The sequence below is a fragment of the Oncorhynchus kisutch genome, linkage group LG2 (assembly GCF_002021735.2).
Source record: "Oncorhynchus kisutch isolate 150728-3 linkage group LG2, Okis_V2, whole genome shotgun sequence".
Taxonomy (NCBI): domain Eukaryota; kingdom Metazoa; phylum Chordata; class Actinopteri; order Salmoniformes; family Salmonidae; genus Oncorhynchus; species Oncorhynchus kisutch.
The window spans coordinates 41,984,840-42,005,418 of NC_034175.2; the positions used below are offsets into that span (position 1 = coordinate 41,984,840).

Consider the following 20,579-nt stretch of genomic DNA (forward strand, 5'->3'; position numbering starts at 1 on the left):
CCTTGAATTATTTTATTTTATTATGAAAACAAAAAGAGAGGACATTGAATTATACAGTATTAACCTCCATGGTTTGCATACAAAGACAACCTTAGATTTATTTATGCCTGTGTTAACAGCCTCGCCATGCTGTTCTTTACAGTGAACCGGCTGCCAATTTGATGAACCTCTCAGCCCTCAGCAGGAGTTCAGCGTCTTTGATTAATGAGTGCAAGCTTGTGAAAAAGGGTACGAACAGGAGGGACAGGGGAAAGAAATGGTGTGAAAACGCACAATTGCCAGTCCTCCATCAGGACGGCTGCCATAATTACTGATGGGTTTAGTTCATCCTTTGAGGAGAGCCAAAACACACTTGGGCCCCTTTCACATCCCACCAAAAGATAGAAAAGAGGCTGCCCCCCCCAGCCTTGTTAATAGCCTCACACTCAAGATGGCAATGGTGACTATTCACAGAGAGAAGCTACTAAATCACAACAACCTCATTTAGCCTAATACGGCTAGAGATTGCTATATTAACCCCAGTAAGCAAAATAAAACATTTACCCATGTTTGTGACAAACTCTTTAATCTTGACCGTTCGGAAGACCAAGTTGGAAAAAAATTCAAACCTGTGTTCGAGTACTCATACTAACCGTGACGTGAATGGAGTATATAGTATGCTTATTGGTCATAGTTGGTATGCCAAAAAGTTCCCGGATGTCATACTAAATTCAACAAAATTCAACAAAATACGAAGTGCATGACACTATTTCCATACTTTTCGGGCCCCTAATGCAATTCTTCAGAAAATGGGCATGGCTTCACAACATTTTCAGATTTGAAGAAAATGGCGGAAAATATGCAGCCGAAGTCCGATGAGACCGAATACAAATTAATTGACAAACTAATGACAAATGTTAAGAAAATGTTGAGCAATTTAATAAAGTATCTACTTTTCAAATAAGTTATACGTTATGTTAGCTGACAATTTGTTAGCTACGCTATCTTTACCGCAGTATGTACCGGTATGTTAGCTAGTTACCTAACGTAAGTTGGATACTAATACATCGAACGTGCCAAGGAAGTATATTAACTATCCGCTATCTAACCAATGTTTATTGACTACAGTAACTGAAAAGGTTGCTAGATCGAACCTTTGAGCTGCCAAGGTAAAACTCTGCCGTTCTGCCCCAGAACAACCCATTGTTCCTAGGCCGTCATTGTAAATACGAATGTTCTTAACGGACTTGCCTAGTTAAATAAAAAGGTAAAAATAAATATTTAAATTCTTAGCCAAGTGGTATAGTTATTGTGCGTTTCAATGGACATTGTTAATTCTGGCTATCTACTCCGATTTCAGAGCACTCTCGCGCACCGTTGAATATGGCTGGTGTCAGTAAACGTCAGTAAAAGAAAGAATCTAAAATTGTTGCCAGCAGCACAGTTAGTCACAAAGACGCTGGATAACATGAAAACAGCCTAACCAGCTCTGCTAAGGCAAGTAAAATGGTCAGAGTGGAGGTGTTCACTCATTTGTGTCTGGAAGTAGCTAGCCAACGTTAGCCAGTTAGCTTGGGGGCTTGACTGCCGTTGAACGCTTGGATCAACCATGGCGTGCTCCTTGGCCAGAGCGTCTAGTGTGCGCTCTAAAACGGTCCAAGAGCAAAACTCTCTGAATTTACAAATGCCCAGAGCGCCCTCTGGCACTGCAGATTGAAATTACAAACACACCTGACATCAGCTAGTCATTTGTTTTGCTAACAAGCTAGCATAGCAACAGCATCAACTTCCAGTAGACAGGCGAAGCTCTAGTACGCTCAACTGAAATGATATCGTTCGTTTACAGTATACTAAAATGAACTGATAGTATGTACTCATTAATTATGTAGTATACAGTATGTTTGTATGAGTATTCGAACCCAGATCTTCAGTTTTATCTTGGAAATTCAGATTGAATCTTATTTTTTGGGTAGATTAGGCTGACGTAATGTTGTCATCAGTATTAGGACATCTACCCTAAACAAATTCTGAATGTTTTACATTCTGGTACAGGCTATATTGTGCTGTTTAGTCTGCTTGAGCCTAGCCTAAGTTAAAAACAAACCTCATATATGCAAATTAGTCTACCAGTTACACTAATTAACCTTTTGAAGCTAAATCATGAATGTACTTATGTGTTGTGCATAATAGCATACTTATACTATAAGCTACATATTACACTCAATGCAAGGAATAGGATAGACTGTACCCAAGTGGATGAATAGCTGGAAATAATGATTGAGCTGAAAATAAACTGTATTAATCACACCATTGGGCACTTAGCATTTAAAAGTGCTGTTTCAAGCAATTTAGCAACCGTGAGCTACTGATGAGATTTTCCATCCTTGAAGGACCCTACGATATTCCAAACATTCAAATGCTCCACTGCTGTTTTTCTTAATGTTAAAGCTCACATCCGGAGCCGGTGATTTGTTGCGATGCATTATTGTTCCCTCGTTCTGAGACTGTTTTCGAGAACATGAGCTCGGAATAAATATGAGGCAAATTCAGTGACCTTCCAGCGTTGTATCTGGTTATTGGTTGATTCATTGGCAGTTACTGGAGGCATGAATAACACATCAAGGCTGTAATCTGATTTATTTTGCTTCCTTGGCTGGAATGGCTGCTTGAGCCATTTAAATGATGGACCTTAAGGGGAATAATGTTTGCCGTTTCACTTAGACTGTGAGCAATAGTTAATTGACTATCAATTAACTATTTACAAAGGCCAATCAATTCTGCTGTAGAACCAGTGGAAAAAGCAGAGCAGTGTCAAAGGAAAAACCGATGTAACATGTGGAATCAATGGTCCTAACAAACAATCATGTTCTGAATGCAGTCTAGTTGAAGTGATACTAAAGCATTCAAAACCGCATGACAAGGACTGTGGCTTGTTGTATTTAACACTTGTTTTCTCAGGTTATACATCACCTACGCCTATTCTTCATTTTCTTAGGGAACGAGCAGAATATTTTATTTTCCTCACAGAGCAAGCGGTAAAGCTTCCTAGGACACCAATGTTCGCTTTGTAGCATCTACAGGTGAAACATTCTGGAGTGTTAAAGGAGACCTAGGTAAGGCCAAAATGTCAACTTTAATTATTGCTCACTTATGCTTTTAGATACAAATGTCAAATATATGTCAACAATCCTTCCTCCAAAGGACTATTCTATAGATTACATTTAGTTGAAATCCCCCAAGTCATGGTATTTTGTGTATCTTGCTTTCATGAAGAATCCCTCAATAGGCATTTGTAACCAGAGTTGAAACTGAGTGTCTGCACGTCTCTGCACGTCTCTGCACGTCTCTGCACTGCTTGTGTGTGTGTGTGTGCAAATACATTTGAGTGTGTGTGGTGGGGGTTCAATTAATAACCACCAACGATATGTATTAACCCATCATTGATTTCCACCGTTGATTACCTACTAGCATCTCAACAAAATGATGCAGATGTCAAGTTGATGCATCATAGGGAAGTGGAAGGCATTCCCATAAGAGAAAAACCACACATCAGGATATTTGGCTAAACATTTGCCCCTTTACATTTAACCTATGCAGTGAATATCCAAACAAAGAAATGGGAGGTGGGGCAATTAGCACTTAGAGCAGAGGCATTCTGCTCTCAGAAGAACACAATTTTGGGGGTAGGCAGCATTCAAAGAATTCCCTGAATGAACAACAGATTGGCAGAGCCAAAGACCAGTATAGCCTAGTGCTGGTTCATTTTCAGAGAGTGGTGTAAATAAGACAAAATGTTAGGAGTGACATACACAACAATATGCTGTATATGATGTCTAGACTGCTCATACATTTGTAGAGCATTAGCCTGCCTAGGAAATCTATTCAATCAAATGGCATAAGCATAAGTTCTGAAAGTAACAACCCTTTACACACACCACATTAAAGATTCTGAATTTTAACTGATACATTTTCCTTCCCTTAATATTGAAAATGAAAATCAGTCCAGTAAGTCAAACATTGAGAACACTCAACCCCACCACCTGTCACCCTTCAAAATGACAAGCCATTTTAGGCCAGTGTGCCTTTGCATTGTTTAAACCTTCTCGTCATGAAAAAAAAATACTTAGACACATGAAACCAATAGCCTCAGTCATTTAGAAAGTTAGAAAGAATGAAATGTTATCACAACTTCAGTTGACGTCATGTATCGTCCTCGTGAAACATTTGATCACTTTTGGTGTCTAATTAATAAGCATTCTGGATTTTGAAATACAAAGAGTGGGTGGATTAAATTGCCCAAGATGGCGAGTGGCTTGTTGTTTAGAGGACAGACAAATGGTGCACATTGTAATAAACAAAGGGATACATTTAATAAACTCTGCTGGGCTGCAGTTGCTTTTCTTTATACGAAGCCATACAAAAAGATAAGAGGAAAGGAGCTTCGGACCCAAGCAGTGGACTGGCTGACACGGATGGGATTTCCACGAACACCTCCAAACATATTGTCCCGAACATTAGCTACAACACAAATAAGCAACAGCGAAATAATGTAATATGTGACTTAAATTAGGTTTACTCAATGAAGAGAAGACTTTGGCATCTTCAGCTCAATACACACTGAACATACCTTTTCTCAGCATTCGCACTCTTTCCACATAACTTGCCTGCAACATCGTTTAAAACATTTCAAATGAACACATCCTAGTGATTATAAAACCTAGCCGACACCAAATGCATTTATCTGTGACAGACATTCAATGATAGCTTGTTTTACTCCGCGTTTAATTTTTTTTTTTAAAAGGTCAGTCAAGCCGCACCAGCTACGGACACAAAGACGAGATTCGCTAGCTAACCAGCAAGCTGACACTGACAGTCACTGACTCAGTCTACGCCGTAAAAAAAAGTGATAGAAATATACGTGAATCTCGCCATTAAGTTAGCAACTAGTTAAAGTAACAAAAACCCGAGTGCTGGTATTGTCGATACATTTACAAGTTATCATTATTGACAAGTTTGTAGCAACCTGCTCCACTCAGGATAGGTTACATGATAAAGGGCAAGCTGCTGGACAGCGTCGATAGAACTAGGTGCTAGCTAGCTAGCCAGAAATCGAGCTAACAGGCGTTGAAATCTCTAGCGAAATTGCAAACTGAACGTCGTTATGAACGATAACGTAAGCTAACTTCCCACTACAAAACATAAGAAAACTCACCTAATTTCCGTCACTTTATGTATCCTCCTTCGCGTCAGTTACTATGTTAGAATAGCGTTATGTTCCCCCAGATTTGCGTTGTTTGCGGACAGTGCCAGTAGATTATAAAGAACGAAATTGGGCTGTAATTGAGTGTGTGTGTTAGTTAGGCTACTACTATACGGCAGATTGAAGGAGACTCTTCTCAAGGTTTGTTCAGCTTCACTTCAAGGCACAAAAGTGACGTCAGCTAAAAGCTCCAACAATGCAAACTTTTGTCTGATTAATTAACTTAATTCATTGCTAGAAATGACTGTAAACAGATACCAGACTATGCATTTGGTAGGTATTGTTTTATTCAACCTGGAAGCAATCTATGATTGATATTGCATTTCAACAAAATGCTGGATTCAGGAGTCTGGGGGGGAAAAGCAAATAAATCAAGTGAGCAACACATCACATGTAGGCTAAATAAACTGGTTTGGGGGTAATTGTGGTAAACTAATAAAGGTATATGCTGAGGATGAATGTGGAATGCAGTGGTGGAAAAACTGTGAAAAGATATGGATGGCAGTGTATATACACTGATTATGTATTTGTACATTAGGTCATTGCAATTATGTAACAAAATGCATAATTCATCAAACAATACGTGAAAAGATTACACAAACTTTTTTTTAAATCTGTGGGTGAACACTGTTTTTGTCTTGGGATCATACAATATGTGATAAATTAAAAAGGTACACATTGAAAGACTACATAATCACAGATCCATTTGAATATGTGAACCATTGGTCTTTTGATTAAGTGTCTTAGGATCATTTGCAGTTAATACAGAAACTCAAAGTCTTATCTGTTAGCACATCTACTAGAGTTGGGCATAGACTGCCATCTGTGCCTAATTGTGTTTTTTCTTTCCTTGATCAGACATCTGCAACAGGCTGAGCGGAGACCTTGTGACCTAGTCGGGGGATGCAAAATATTACATTCAACAAACACTGTGAAAATGTAGATAGGTTATGTAGGTACTGTTCATTGAATCATCAAATTGACAGGGGGGGTGGAGGTAAAACAAATATGTTTGTGGTTCAATTTAACTAGAGTGCATATAAGAAGACATTTTAGATTTGGGAAAAAACATACATGTTTTAACACTTTTATGAGACATATAGGCTACATTTAATCACCAAATCCTTCCATTTAATTGTTGATATGTTGCTTTTAAACAGATAGCAAAATATTCAGAGCGTGCCGAAATTAGCAGCGAAAGCTTTGTGACTGTTCAAGGGAGCAAAATGCTTTTGAATTAAGGGAATTGTGGCTTTTACCTAAGCAAATTGTACATGCACTAGAAGTAATTGTATACACTAATTAAGAAACAAAGTCACTCTTGTATTATGTGGGGGGAGAAAGCGTATTCAGCATTGTGAATTTTAAACAGGTTTATTTGCTTGTTCACCATCCTTGGCCTCATTGATTTCCCCCCTTCCTCTGGGTCAGTAAAGACACTACATTCAGACGTCCTTAACTGGATAAAACAAGCTTGCCTGGATCGACAGAGATGGTGGGAGAAGAAAAATGATTTGATGATTTTGTCATTTTAATTGTATTGGATAATCTTCATTAGGGACAGCGAGTGATGAAAGAGCTCAAAGCTGCATCAAGAGGCTTCACTGGCCAGGCCTTTTCACGTGCAATGAAAATGTCAGCCTTAACTCGGTCATTTGTAACACAATAAGTGCAAGTCCAATGAGTGCAATGCAAGCGGGGGGGGGGGGGGGGGGGGTCGATAAAATATATTTTTAAAGAGTGTTGATTAGAAAGTAGAATGAGATATCAAAAGACATAGTAAAGATGATCTCTTCGGAGACTTATGGAAAACAAATCAATGTGCTGATTTGGTTTTAATGATTATTTTTCTGTCAGTCCATGGCAAGCCCAGGATACCCATCAGCCGCTGGGGCTGTGCTTGCCATTATCGATTTTCACCTGACACATTCAGATAATACAGATTGTAATAATCTCAGTACACAACTCCCTATAATGTCATTAAAAACCAGTCTCCCAGCACCAAACATACATTTCATTTACATGACACAAATTCCCCTTTCAGCTAAAAACAGTGTAAATGCAGTCCAAGGTTTCTGTCCGTGATTAAATTCAGGGTTCATCTTGCTAGGCCTCTTTTAAAAGCCTAATTGTAATATATGCCATTAAGACAACAGTTTACTGGTGTTGACTAATTAACCTATAGTGAATTACAACGTTCAGTTAAATTACTGTCTTAGTGCCCTACAAAACAGGGCTTTCACATTTTTAAAGCACGGTCTGTTTTTCATGCAACAATGGTTGCTAACTTTCTTTTTCCATGGATGTTTTAAATATCACACAGTTTGGGCCACTTAGAAGCTATTTAATCACATGAGCTTCAGGTGAACTATGACAATGAGGTATATATTGCCCTTTGAACAAAACAATACTGTCCAGATAGGTTAGAAGGATTAATGATGACATACGTGTCTGTCCTGGACACCAACACTCAATGGTACTATGTGTCTATGGTACACCCTGGTGTGGGATCTTAAAATATTAGCTCAAATGTTGCGTTGAAAATATTGAATGATGGTGTAACAACTGGAATGGTGTGATATCAGTGGTGGCATTCATCCAGACTGATATACATTTTATTTCAGGGGATATCAGACACAAGTACCAAGGGAATTATTACAGGTCTGACAATTTAGGATAGAACACGTGTGATTCCTTTTAACGACATAAGTCAAATACACCTTCAGGTGTTCCAACGCCAGGCCAATTTGTCTGTGCTTACATCATAACGTGTTACATGTCTTTGTAGCAGCGGGACTGGGTGATAAACATTGCATTCAAAATGACCTCGAAGTTTTGCACTCCAAAAAATATTTAGCAACTGCATCTAGCACACACAGGCAAGGATTTAACGTGTGGCAATCACATTTACAAACATAATAGCCCTTCACGCAGAATTAAAAATGACATAAATCAAGGGAAACATCACCCACTCTGACAAAAACATGATCAGGATTAATACAGGAGTGTGTTGGTGGAATAGAGATAGATCCATACAACATACAAGATCAGTGACTAGGGCCTGTCATCTAAACATTGTAAAATCCCACCAGAAAGTGTACTCATTTTACATGTACTTCACATAAGAAGAAGCATTCCCAGCAAATTATAGACCCAGAGGAAAGAGAGAAATGACCAGGAAAATCTGGCATGGAATGTGCTATCAAGTAAGCAAAATGCATCCATCCATATATAACTATCACATCACAAGACAAATTACAGACCAATTTTGGCTCAGAATAGACTTTCTTATAAAAATTATTCTGCAGTGGACGGCCATGTAAATAGCGGCCTTTGTTTTTCCTCTGTTAATCGGAGCATGCTCCTGGACAGTGAATTGAGGGGAAACGTGAGCCTGCTAGAACATGGGAAACGTGAGCCTGCTAGAACATGGGAAACGTGAGCCTTCGAGAACATGGGAAACGTGAGCCTTCGAGAACATGGGAAACGTGAGCCTTCTAGAACATGGGAAACGTGTTCATGCTCCACACTTCTGTCTACAGGCACCTTTGTTTGAAAAGGCAGGAGAGGGGGATGATAGTGAATACTAAAGAACCGAGTTGAAATGTAATGAAATAATTGAGTTTGAAAAGAAACCTGGATTTGACTGTGGTAAAACCTGATACTTTGAGGAAAATAATGATTTGGATGAAATAATTGATTTTCGGTAAGAGAAAATCACATGAATCACAGAGTAGATTAAATTATTGGCATCAGAAATGTCTGAACGTGTGAAATTCAGGGAAATATTTCAAGAGTGTTTTACAAGTTGGCAGAGCTTATGAAATATTCACGAAATTGTGAGTACATGTACTATAAGCGCTGCATAAAATATTGAACATTTCAGAGTAATTGTTGGCATATTTGTAGTGAGCTTAGCATCTTTTGTCCACAAATGAATGCAACAATACACATATTACTTGATAACCTCGAGTGAACAGCAGTGGCTCTGTGCATCCCATTTTCATACCAACTGTTAATGTCATATCTTATTTATGCAAACCACTGTCCCTTTTAATTAGCAATTTCAGGTCAGTGCAAAGCCCATCCTCCTCCAAGCTGTGGCAAGGCAGACGTGTGAATGAAATGCCTTCAGTGTTATTTGATCGAAATTAGGCCATTACAGCCATAATCATAATGGCAACAGTCTTTACATAATGTATGCTCTCCAGAAACGATCCATCTTGGGGTGAAACAGCAACACTTGTATTGAGGAAGCAGCAGAAAAAAATGAAAACACAAAAGCATATATCTGTCTGGAAAAATAAACTACCATGCTAGACAAGGTAATTATAATGTAAGCTGGTCCCATCGTAGAAAAAACTCAAGCTAGGCTTTTTTTTGCCCACATTAATGCTACAATTAATTATGATAATCGCTTCTGGGCATGAAAACAAACATCAATTTTAGAAAACCTGGCCTTGCACTACATCTATGAGATATATTTATATATATATATATATATGTGTGTGTACTGTTTAATTTTGGGACCACTTCTATAATAAATGGCTGAATTGATCTGGCATTACTGTTAAAACCAAAGACAAAGCAAAGTTAATAAAATTGATTGTCAATGGATTCGTATAAACATTTAAAATGCTCTCTCGGCTCCCAAAAAATTACCTTAAGCTCTTGGGTTGGGTTCAAATAGCATAGTTTTTCTAACATACTCAAAACCATTCTAAAAGCTTCATTCAAGGTTCCTTTCATGGACAACTGCATTCACAGCAAGCTGCTATTGTATTCCTATCTAATGCATTATGCTTTGTTGAATATTCATAGCTGCCTTGTCCAGAGCAAGGAGGGTGAAACAGACTGGGTCCTGGGAAAATTGTGGTGAAGTTGGGTTGAACAAGTCACAAAGCATTCTTCTGTGATTGCAAGACATCTGCTGAAATCCCATCCAGACAGAGGGGCATTTCTAATGTCTGTCTGCACAGTCTATTTCTAGGATGTATTGTTGTATGTAACCCCTTGGCAAAAAAAAAAAGAAAGGATGATCAGACTGACAATTTCAATTGGACTCATCTGCAAGCCACAGAGGGCCATGATTAGAAAGGGATAGTGAATATTGTGAACATAATATTCTGTTTAAATGCATTTTGTCTGAAGGATATGCATTCATAATATTGAAATATATCCATAGTGCCTCCATAGCAAGAAGTATACATGTTGTGCATGCTTATACATTTTTCAGGTGAATAAGCACAAAGTAACTTGAGGAGCACTGAGGAAAATTCAAAATAAAAACAGTTTAAGGACTGAAATATACCTTTTCCTAAGAGGAACTATGGGAGTCCTGATGTATCACATTACAAGAAAAACCCTCCTCTGGGCCTTGTGTTTTTCCTGACCGGATCATTTGTTGTTCTTAGTTGCCATTTGATCTGTGGGATTAGTTACTGGTAATCTATGTTCCTTCAACTGAACTTTGAATCAGGATGGGCTAGCTTTGTTTAAATCTAGATACATGGCCATGCCCTACTCAGTAAAGTTAAAGCCTATACTTTTGAAAACAGACTGCATGCTGCAGTTGAAAAACGATGCATTTGAACAGACTTTTCAACCAATCATATAACCGTTTTTTCCCACAAACTAGCACACGTGCCATAAATCAAACTGAACAGATAGCAGCCCGGAATATTTATCTTAATCAAGTTCAATACTTACACTTGATCATTATCATAAGCTCTACCTGAATAATCTAATTATTCTACAATTAGATTAGACAATTATCAAGTTGTTTTTTTTTTACAGAAAAAAAACATACACAATGTATGATTACCTCAAAGAGTTTATGCAATCGGTTTCTGTTGCTGTTCCTGGAAAGTACAGGCTGGAAATGTGATCCACTGTCCCGCCTAGTGGCCAAGCTCCTAAATCAACGTTATATTATGAGTTCTCTCCTGATCTTACCCTGTGAGATGTCAGATGTTATGGATCTCTAACTGTTGACGTCACCATTGGACCCTTGGAGGGCTACATGACCAAAATGTACATACATTCTCCAGATGGAAGTTATTTTCTAGGAGCAAAATATAGATCGCTTAATCCGAAGGTACGGAACAAGGACAATTGGGTTGTATTTATTAGTGTATACCATTTCAAAACATACCAAAACGCTTTACAATGGATACTGAAAGTGAGCTTTTCTTATTAGACAAATTCAGATAGATCCATCGCCCATTTAAGTCATTTTGGTGCCTAATGAATACTACCCTCTAGTGCCATAGCAGAGCCAGGACAGGTTTTCATACAGATGGAGGGTCGGTGCGATACTTCTCATGCCTGACAGATGACAGTGATTTATAATATTAAATATCCCTTAAGGAGTAATTAGAATGTCCTCAATCCGGTGTCCTAATTCATCACCCATTTAATTATGCATTGACAGATGTATATTTAGCTGTAAAGTTCTGTAACGATCTGAGGAATGGACAGAATAATGCTCATATGGATATGGACATCACTTCAGATTGTTCAAGTGTTGCACTTTGGGGTTAGGTAGGTTTGCAAAAATGTTTTCTGGAAAACCTGGACATTTTGACACTTACTGGAATTTTGAAACCCTAGGGTTGGGTAGGATTCTTCTCATACAGTACTTTATAGAAGGTATTTCCATTCCTTTGGGTTAAAAGGTTGAAGCCCCTCCTAAAGGAAAGGAAATGCAAACCAATTTATGAGGGATTACTTTGAGATTCCATTGACAAACTATGTAACACAGTCATGTCAACTTGTGCCATGTTTGCCAAAAGAAGCAACAAGTACAGCAACTACATCAACTGCATGTACCGTCTCAAACAAGCACAATCTTACACAATATGCCCACAAGAGATGCTCACATACAGTGTACACAAAACATTAGGAAAATCTTCCTAGTATTGAGTTGCATCCCCTTTTCCCCTCAGAACAGCCTCATTCCATCGGGGCATGGCCTCTACAAGGCATCGAAAGCGTTCCACATGGACGCTGGCCATGTTGACGACAATGCTTCCCACAGTTGTGTCAAGTTGGCTGGATATCCTTTGGGTGGTGGACCATTCTTGATACACACAGGAAACGGTTGAGAGTGAAAACCAAGCAGCGTTGCAGTTCCTGACACAAATCGGTGCACCTAGCACCATACCCCTTTCAAAGGCACTTAAATATTTAGTCTTACCCATTCACCCTCTGAATGGCACACATACACAATCCATGTCTCAATTGTCCCAAGGCTTAAAAATCCTGGACATCAATAAGGGTTCATAGCTTTCACCCGTTCAGTCAGTCATGGAAAGAGCAGGTGTTCCTAATGTTTTGTGCACTCAGTATAAATCAAACATAGGACAGGCAGGCTCATAACTCACAAGTAGCCTCTGACTTCAGGCTTCAACAAGAATGGACTTGAAAGGGGCCTCCCGAGTGACGCAGCGGTCTAAGACACTGCATCTACAGATCCTGGTTCGATTCCAAGATGTCTTTGTCCCATCACACTCTAGCGACTCCTGTGGTGGGCCGGGCGCATGCACGCTAACACGGTCGCCAGGTGTACAGGGTTTCCTCCGACACATTGGTGCGGCAAGCTTCCGGGTTAAGCAAAGAGTGTGTCAAGAAGCAGTGCGGCTTGGCAGGGTCGTGTTTCGGAGGACGCACGGCTCTCGACCTTCGCCTCTCCCGAGTCCGTATGGGAGTTGCAGCGATGGGACAAGACTAGCTACCAATTAGGGAGGAAAAAGGCGTAAACATTTTTTTTAAAGAATGGACTTGGTCACACGAGACCAGCTCACAGGTGATGACCAAACTTTATTGTGTGTAACAGACAGAGCTTAGTTTAAGCCAAATGAAACAAATATAGCAAGGTAATCAGCAAAACGCTTTCAAATACATTCATAGAACTTCAGGGATGTAGTGCTGACAAAACACCATTTAAAAGGACCACTCCTCAAAAAGTAACATATCACTAATGCATTAGTAAAACCACTGACCATATTCATGAATTAGAATTTGGATTAATAGCTTTGTAAAAAATGAATTATGAGTGTTTATTCAGGTAGTCCCACCAAGGACATTGTTAGAGAAAGACAAAACGATCCTCACTCAAAAATGTTGTTTTCTCCCACGAATAGAAGTTCATACATGTCATTACAGACTAATGCACAACAAATCATATCTATTATAAATGTAATCATCTGTAGAAGCCTTTCACAGCACACAAACGACAATGGGACACAGGATTACAGATCCCTTGCTGAGAAAAAAAGATGCACACTGGTTAAAATGGGTCTCTCTGACCTATTTTACAAGCCTTGATCTGTTTGTTTGAGGTATGAATGATGGATTAGTCCCTCTGTACTTTCAATGACTTGTATTGATCTCATATTGAGAACTAAGAAATTCAAAGTTCTGACACTAGGATAAGAGACACATTGAAAAGTATGAGCACTTACAAGGGCAATACAACATAAAGATGTGTGAATGATAACATATGTCAGACTCGCCATGCGGTACAAAGATCACCAACTTTATGCAGACAGAAGACGTCGGGAGACCCAACTTCTTTCACGAAACACGTGATTCTCACAATTCAAAAGACTATCGAATTAACGGCATGCAACGCATTCGGTGCGGTGCGTAGGCTAAATGTCATTTGACAACATATTTTCGTTCGTATCCTGTTTGGCTAGCACAACAAAGAAGAAGAAAAAGAGCAGACTGACCCAATACCCACATGGGAGCCCATTCAGACAGGCAAAAGTGCAAAAGACGGGACATACCGTGGCACTAGTTGGTGGTAAAAGTGTTGCTACGCATGTCATTCCATAGCATGATGTGATTTTACCTGTCAAAGCATCTCTTCGGAACAATGGAACCAGTCTTACTTAAGAGGGTCACCTTTTTCTCTCTATGCCTCTCCTCCAACAGTGACTCCACACAGCAGAATCTAAGAGCAGGATCTCCATTAAGCCATGTCATCAGCCTCCTCTGTCTCCTCTGTCTCCACTAGGCAGGCCTCGTCAGAGGTGGGAGCCCTGAACGGGGGGTGGTACTCGAACGATGCGAGGACGGCACCGAATTGGTGCTTCTGGTGCAGGAACCAAAAGACTGCCGAGATCCCCATGATGGCGACCACACTCAGAATGACCAGAGCTGAGAGCAGTGGACTAGTAGCTGAGCAGGACATAAACAATGCAGGGAGAGAGGTTACCATTGATCTTACTGTATGGCTATTTAAGAACAACATAAAGGGAAAATGGCTTTGCTTCACTTACCGGGTTTGCCGTTTTTCTCTGCTTCTGAAAAATAAATGAACAATATATTAGTGAAACATAACTAAAAATAACTAATATGAATGAAAATAACAACATCTGTATACACTTGTTGATCAAATTGTCAAAACAACACATGGCTGCTACAGTGGGCCTATGTCCGTCCACTGGTCTATGTCGGCGGGAAATAAAAAATTTCTGTGTTTGGAGGTTATTTGAAGGCCGCCCGCTGCGCACAGACGATGTTCGTTATGGGGTGTCCCAAGTAGAAAGACAAATGCTGCTACAAAAAAAATACAAAAATAGGGCCTTACTTTCAGCAGTCTCACAGACCACTCCATTCTCTAGGTTTTCAACACAGCTGACTTTCTCCCACTCCCCTGTGGTGCTGTGCATTGCCACACAGGTGTCCATGGGAATCAAGTCAGGCGAGCTGGAGCTGTTCCCCCAGTTCTTAAAGCTCAGGCCCGTCTCATCTTGCCACTTAAAGTCCTCATCTTATCAAACAGAAAAAACAAGACATCAAAATTTGAAAAATAGCAATTACTTCACTTATTCTCTCTCCCTCTGTTAATTTGACTTGTCTTTCCTTCATAAGCCAAACAAACATTGTCTGAAAGAAATAAAGTTATGCACAGTCAAAATAACCCTGTTCGAAGAATACCAGTGGTGTCGGATTTTTTCCATATAATGTATAGATGCTTCTTATACTGGAGATCAAGTTCATAACTTCCCTTACTGGGCTGATGAGACAGCGGATTGCACAGTCAGATGGAACAGAGTAAATCGGCTAAATCTATGACATTAAAATGCCTGTGGTAACTTGTGGAATAGACACCGGCTGGAATGTGCTTTTAACCAATCAGCATTCAGGATTAATATGGATTATGCCAGCTGGTGACGTAACCACATTATTGGGTACAATCACATAATAGGGCAAAGTAGGCTTCATAATACAGAGGTGCCATGATTTCAGAATAAATATCAGTTCTTACTTACCATCACTGTCATAATACATGCCCAACCACACATGGATGTTGCCTTTCCACACCTGCGGACTGTACTTGATGATGAAATCATTCTCCTCTGCACTTTGGACACTCACCAATTCTAAGAGACAACACAAGACAATCTGTTGCAATTGAAAAACAAACATTGAGAGTAGTTTGAAATGGTTAAATTAAATCAAAGCCTATCAGCTAAATCAGGAATGGGTAAATTTGAGGGGATGGGGGCCACAGTGATTTGCTGAACTCATCATGGGGGCCACAGTGATTCACAGGTTTGCATACCTACATCCATACATGCAGTCAGAGCTGGCCTTAGCCTTCAATTTCGAAATTGCACCTTGTGTATTCTACTACTCTAACTTTGAATAGTTGAGACCCCGACAGTTTTTTGTATAATTTTGGAAATTGGAAATTGATCCCTGGGCCTACAATGATTTTAAAAAGTTGCAACATATTGGTGACTTGTAAATACCATGTCCTGAGCAGAGAGACTTCGCAGCTGCAATCGTATAACTTTTAGCCATGTCTTCTTCTCCATGGACAAAGTGGTAGCATCTTTGTCCAAAAGGCACCCAGGTGCGCCCATCTGCAGGACAGTCTGTGGGGAGAATTAATCATTAGACAAAACCACTAGTCTCAATCCTCATTTTCAAACAAAGTAAGGTGTCCCTGGTCCTAACCTAAATTTCCAACAGCTTACCGAAAACAAGTCAAACAAGAGCCACCAGTGTTATCAGTTGGGATGTGGTTGGTGTAACGGAGTTAAGAACGTACCGTAAGCCCACTCCACAGATAGATTGAAATGTCGCGGATGAAGACATCCAATTGGTACCTTTTGGGTGGCTCAAACCGTTGGAAAGTTGTCACGGTTTGTTATGCATGTTAAGAAAGCAGAGTTCCCAAGTTCGAGCCAGGTATGAGCTGAATCAAGTGACATGACATCCACGTTGAGCTGCTAAGCAAGCAACATGACATGCATAACAGTGATGCCGTGATCCGGATGCGCAAATGGGCTCAGCTCAACAGCTGGGTTCGGTGTGTAGCGAGTTTAAAGAGGGTGAGTGTAACAGAGTTAAGAACGTACCGTAAGCCCACTCCACAGCTAGCTTGAAATGTCACGGATGGAGCCATCCAATTGATTCCTTTTTGGTGGCTCAAACCGTTGGAAATTTGTGAATCAGCGGAGGGCGGTCACCTGTGTTAGCAAAGCAGGGGTCCCGAGTTCGAGCCAGGGTGGTACTCGCTAAGCAAGCAACGTGAAGCTGTAACACCGGCAAACAAGGATGTTTGGAGTGATTCTTCACAAAACCCAGACACAATATTTATCCATCGAATAGTCCTTTGGAGGAAGGATTGTTGACATTTGTATCTAAAAGCATAATTGAGAAATACTTTATCGAAGCTGGTCTATTTATGACATTTAAGACTCCATAGTGTTTCATCTATAGGTGCTACAAAGTGTCAGATGAAGCTTTACCGCTTGCTCTAATAGGAGTAGTATTTTGATTTCGAAAACTTTTTTTTTTACATTTAATTTATGAATATTCCAAAATATAAACATGAATATTGAAAATAAAATAGTTTTGATTTGGCTAATTTTTATATTTTTTAAAGAACGTAATATACTCTACTTGCAAGTGGGATCTCTGCTGCTTTTAGAGTTACAGGTATGATCCAATTTGTATGCATTACCAACAGAGTGAATGTGAAATATATATATATATATATATATATATATATATATTATTTATTTTTTTAAATGGTCACCTCTGTCATTGCACAGGATGCGCAATGATGCAAGTAAAAGGAGGGCTGGGATTGGTTACATTGCCTACCATGCCAATTGCCTACCATGCCAATTATTATTATTATTTTTTATATAACCTTTATTTAACTAGGCAAGTCAGTTAAGAACAAATTCGCATTTACAATCACGGCCTACACCGGCCAAACCCGAACAACGCTGAGCCAATTGTGCACCGCCTTGTGGGACTACCAATTACGGCCGTTGTGATACAGCCTGGATTCGAACCAGGGTGTCTGTAGTGACACATCTAGCACTGAGATGCAGTGCCTTAGACCTCTGCATCACTCGGGAGCCCAAAGTATTCGACGAGGATGGGATACAAATGGGCCATAACCTTAAAACTAGCAGTGATCCCACTCTTTTTGTCTTTGTTTCTTGAGGAATCACGTACTTTTTTTTAAAGCAAGAGAAGCCTTAAGTACTTTTAAAGCCACCGTCTGGATGTTGTCCAGTAATTTCAAATAATTAAATATACCCTTTAAATGTAATGTATATATACCTTCGTGAGATTAGTGCAATTGCATTATCTTGTCAGATAGAAATCAAGTGCCATGTCAGCGAAAATGTCATGGAGTAAATTGTTTGTTTACATTTTGTATGTGGGCCCACTTTGACATTATGCACATTTTACAGAAGACGATTTGAAGACTAGGCTACACTGCCTTGCTACCTTTGGAAATAATGTGGACACATATTGTTTGCTTCAACAGTATACCTCGATGTCTGAATTATAACGTACATTGTTACAAGCCAAATAATGAGGGCAGCTTTATTCGTTTCTAATAAATACTAGAATATTTGGCATGTAACCAAATGAAAATATAAATCCCTACAAAAAACACATGCCGACAAGAAAATCGTCAGCGTTATCCCGATACATGTTTAAACTGAAAGCACAACAAATACTTCAACTTTCTCGAACAACACGAAGTGAGCATTTCCCATCCACTTAATATAATAACATTAAACAATAGTTAATTATCTCAACTTACCACCAGCTAAAGTAGATTGCCAATAAACAACAACGAAAAGGAGATTGCATAAGGATAAAGGGCGAAGGTGCCATTTCTTCATTGACTCCATGTCCGCGAACTCCAACTCATGGCTCGGAAGTTTTTCAGAGCTTCATACGTCAGCATCTCACATTGAAATGTAACCCCACCTCTAGAGTGCCCGAATTATCATGCTCCCTCAAAAAGTAGACCGGAGCAAAGTTCAGACTCAAGAGTGGTTGAAGCGTGTGGAAACAAATGATCATGCTGAAACTAATTTGTGAATTGCATGATATTGCATAGCTGCATACTGTTGACATTATTAGTGAAGTTGAAGAATAGCATTACGTTAATTACATTCGATTTCATTTTCAATTGCTTTATTATGGATTGTGGAGAAGGATATTTGGTTATGTTTTGTTTTGTCACAGGAGTAGGGGCCCCATGAGGATATTGGTTTGGAGAATAACCCATAAAGCCTCTAGATGGTGCCATAACTGCATAAATGTCTAGATTTCAGTGATTGCAACCCAGTGGTATCACATTCTGCCTAGAGTGCCTCATTATGTTTTGAAAAGTATACAGTCACACAGGAACATATTTTATACATTAATTCAACTGAAATTAGTGAGCAATTAGATGTAAATATGAAGCACAATAAATCCCATTAAGTTGTAGGTTGGTATAGCCCGATCCTTACTTGTAAGAATAACATTATTGTCTCATTAATTAATGTAAAACTCCCAGTGATTCTGCTGAGTTGACTGAAAAATGGCTGAAAAAACAAGATGCGAGACTTGAAGAAGTGAGAAGACCGTTGGTGAGAGCTGGAATGGCAGAGTGCTCAGTGGGGTACGTGAAAGCCAGTTCTAGACAAAAGAAGATTAGAGACACTGCATTAATAAACAAGACCAAATCAACAGGGAGCAACTGAAATTAGTGTCTGCTGCATGTCCACTCCAAAAGATCTTTGGCGATGCCAGAAATTCTTTGGGGGTTTAATAACATCCAATCTGCATAGTTGGGACTTGGAAGATATTTAATATAAGTCACCACACATTAGCTATGGACAAGACTGTGATTGATATCTCACACGTACTTAATATGTAGGGGAGAATGGGGTAAATTGAGAATAACTTTATTCAGCATCAGTCTGTCAAGGGAAATATGTAAAAATTTTCTAACAAAGATATTTCAGGATGTTGTGTATCCCTAGAAAGAATCAGAATTAATGTAAGCATTACAATTCCCAAAAAGTTGTATCTTGGCACGACTTACGACTTATGAGGTAAATTGTGCCTCAAGACAGGGTAAGTTAAGCCACCTACACATTTCTATACTCAATGTAATATTACCACCATCATCGTTATTTCCCAAACACAATTCAACACAATCACACTGTTTTTTTTGTTGTCTTTAATCATTTTAAGCACCTTTTAACAAAGGCTTAACACCTAACAAACACTTTGTACTTTAAAAAAAACACTTTTAACACAGCCCAGGCCCTGTTGGTACCTCATATCCCAGAGATAATGCCTTGTGTTATGCCAGTGAAGAAACACTTACATTTGCTCAACTTGCTATTGGCTCAACCATAGGCTCAACTTATCCCAATAGACTGTCACATGGCTATAGAAATGGAAACATTGTGATTTTAGAGACACAAAGTAACAATAACCTATGATTAAAGGGACTGCAGTCAATCTATTACTAGGCTCACTCCGTCATCGTCATTATCATTAGGCTATTTACATCATTCAAATACAATCTAATCACATGCACAATTCAATAACCCTCCATTCATTCATTGACATCGATGAGGAGAGATATATTGGTTTTAACAACAACATATATCTAGGACCAAGTTTGCTTGCGTCTTGCCTGCGTCTATTTGCGAAGAAAATACATTATTTATAGCTCTAGATATAGTATAGGCTGTTTTTAGTCTTCAGCCTTCATATACTGTAACCATATGAATGAATTGATAGACAATATTCTGGTGAGATGAGGGCAGTGAACTATTGAACTATTAACATAATATATTTACAAAAGAATACACACACACACACACACAATCAAGGGTTTTTCTTTAGTTTTGCAATTTTCTACATTGTAGAATAAGAGTGAAGACATCAAATCTATGAAATAACAAATATGGAATCATGCAGTAACCAAAAAAGTGTTAAACAAATCAAAATATGTTTTAAGTTTGAGATTCTTCAAAGTAGCAACACTTTGGGTGGGCCA

The 20,579-nt window shown here is 39.1% G+C and overlaps 2 protein-coding genes across 10 annotated transcripts in view; both read right to left on the bottom strand.

Annotated features, from left to right (window-relative positions):
• Positions 1-5,401, bottom strand: part of LOC109866128 (bromodomain adjacent to zinc finger domain protein 2B) — a 98,364-nt gene extending 92,963 nt beyond the window's left edge. For all 9 annotated transcript variants that reach the window (XM_031794522.1, XM_031794517.1, XM_031794497.1 and 6 more), the window contains exon 1: positions 5,192-5,401. The gene's annotated coding sequence lies outside the window, so the exon portion shown is untranslated. The remainder of the gene's footprint in view (positions 1-5,191) is intronic.
• A 7,634-nt stretch (positions 5,402-13,035) lies between these two features.
• Positions 13,036-18,573, bottom strand: LOC109866137 (CD302 antigen-like). The gene is made up of 6 exons (XM_020454689.2): positions 18,333-18,573; positions 16,006-16,131; positions 15,523-15,633; positions 14,838-15,020; positions 14,527-14,550; positions 13,036-14,425 (listed from the first exon to the last, which is right to left on the bottom strand). Exons 1-6 carry the CDS (start codon positions 18,421-18,423, stop codon positions 14,217-14,219), a joined length of 744 nt encoding a protein of 247 aa, XP_020310278.1. The 5' UTR covers positions 18,424-18,573; the 3' UTR covers positions 13,036-14,216.
• Positions 18,574-20,579: the final 2,006 nt, after the last annotated feature.

Excerpts from the sequence above, each read along its gene's own strand:
- LOC109866137 (XM_020454689.2), bottom strand. The coding sequence starts at position 18,423 with ATGGAGTCAATGAAGAAATGGCACCTTCGCCCTTTATCCTTATGCAAT. Across the intron at positions 16,132-18,332 it reads GCAATCTACTTTAGCTGGTG|ACTGTCCTGCAGATGGGCGC; the intron begins GTAAGTTGAGAT and ends TTCTCCCCACAG. Across the intron at positions 14,551-14,837 it reads GGTCTGTGAGACTGCTGAAA|AAGCAGAGAAAAACGGCAAA; the intron begins GTAAGGCCCTAT and ends TTTATTTTTCAG.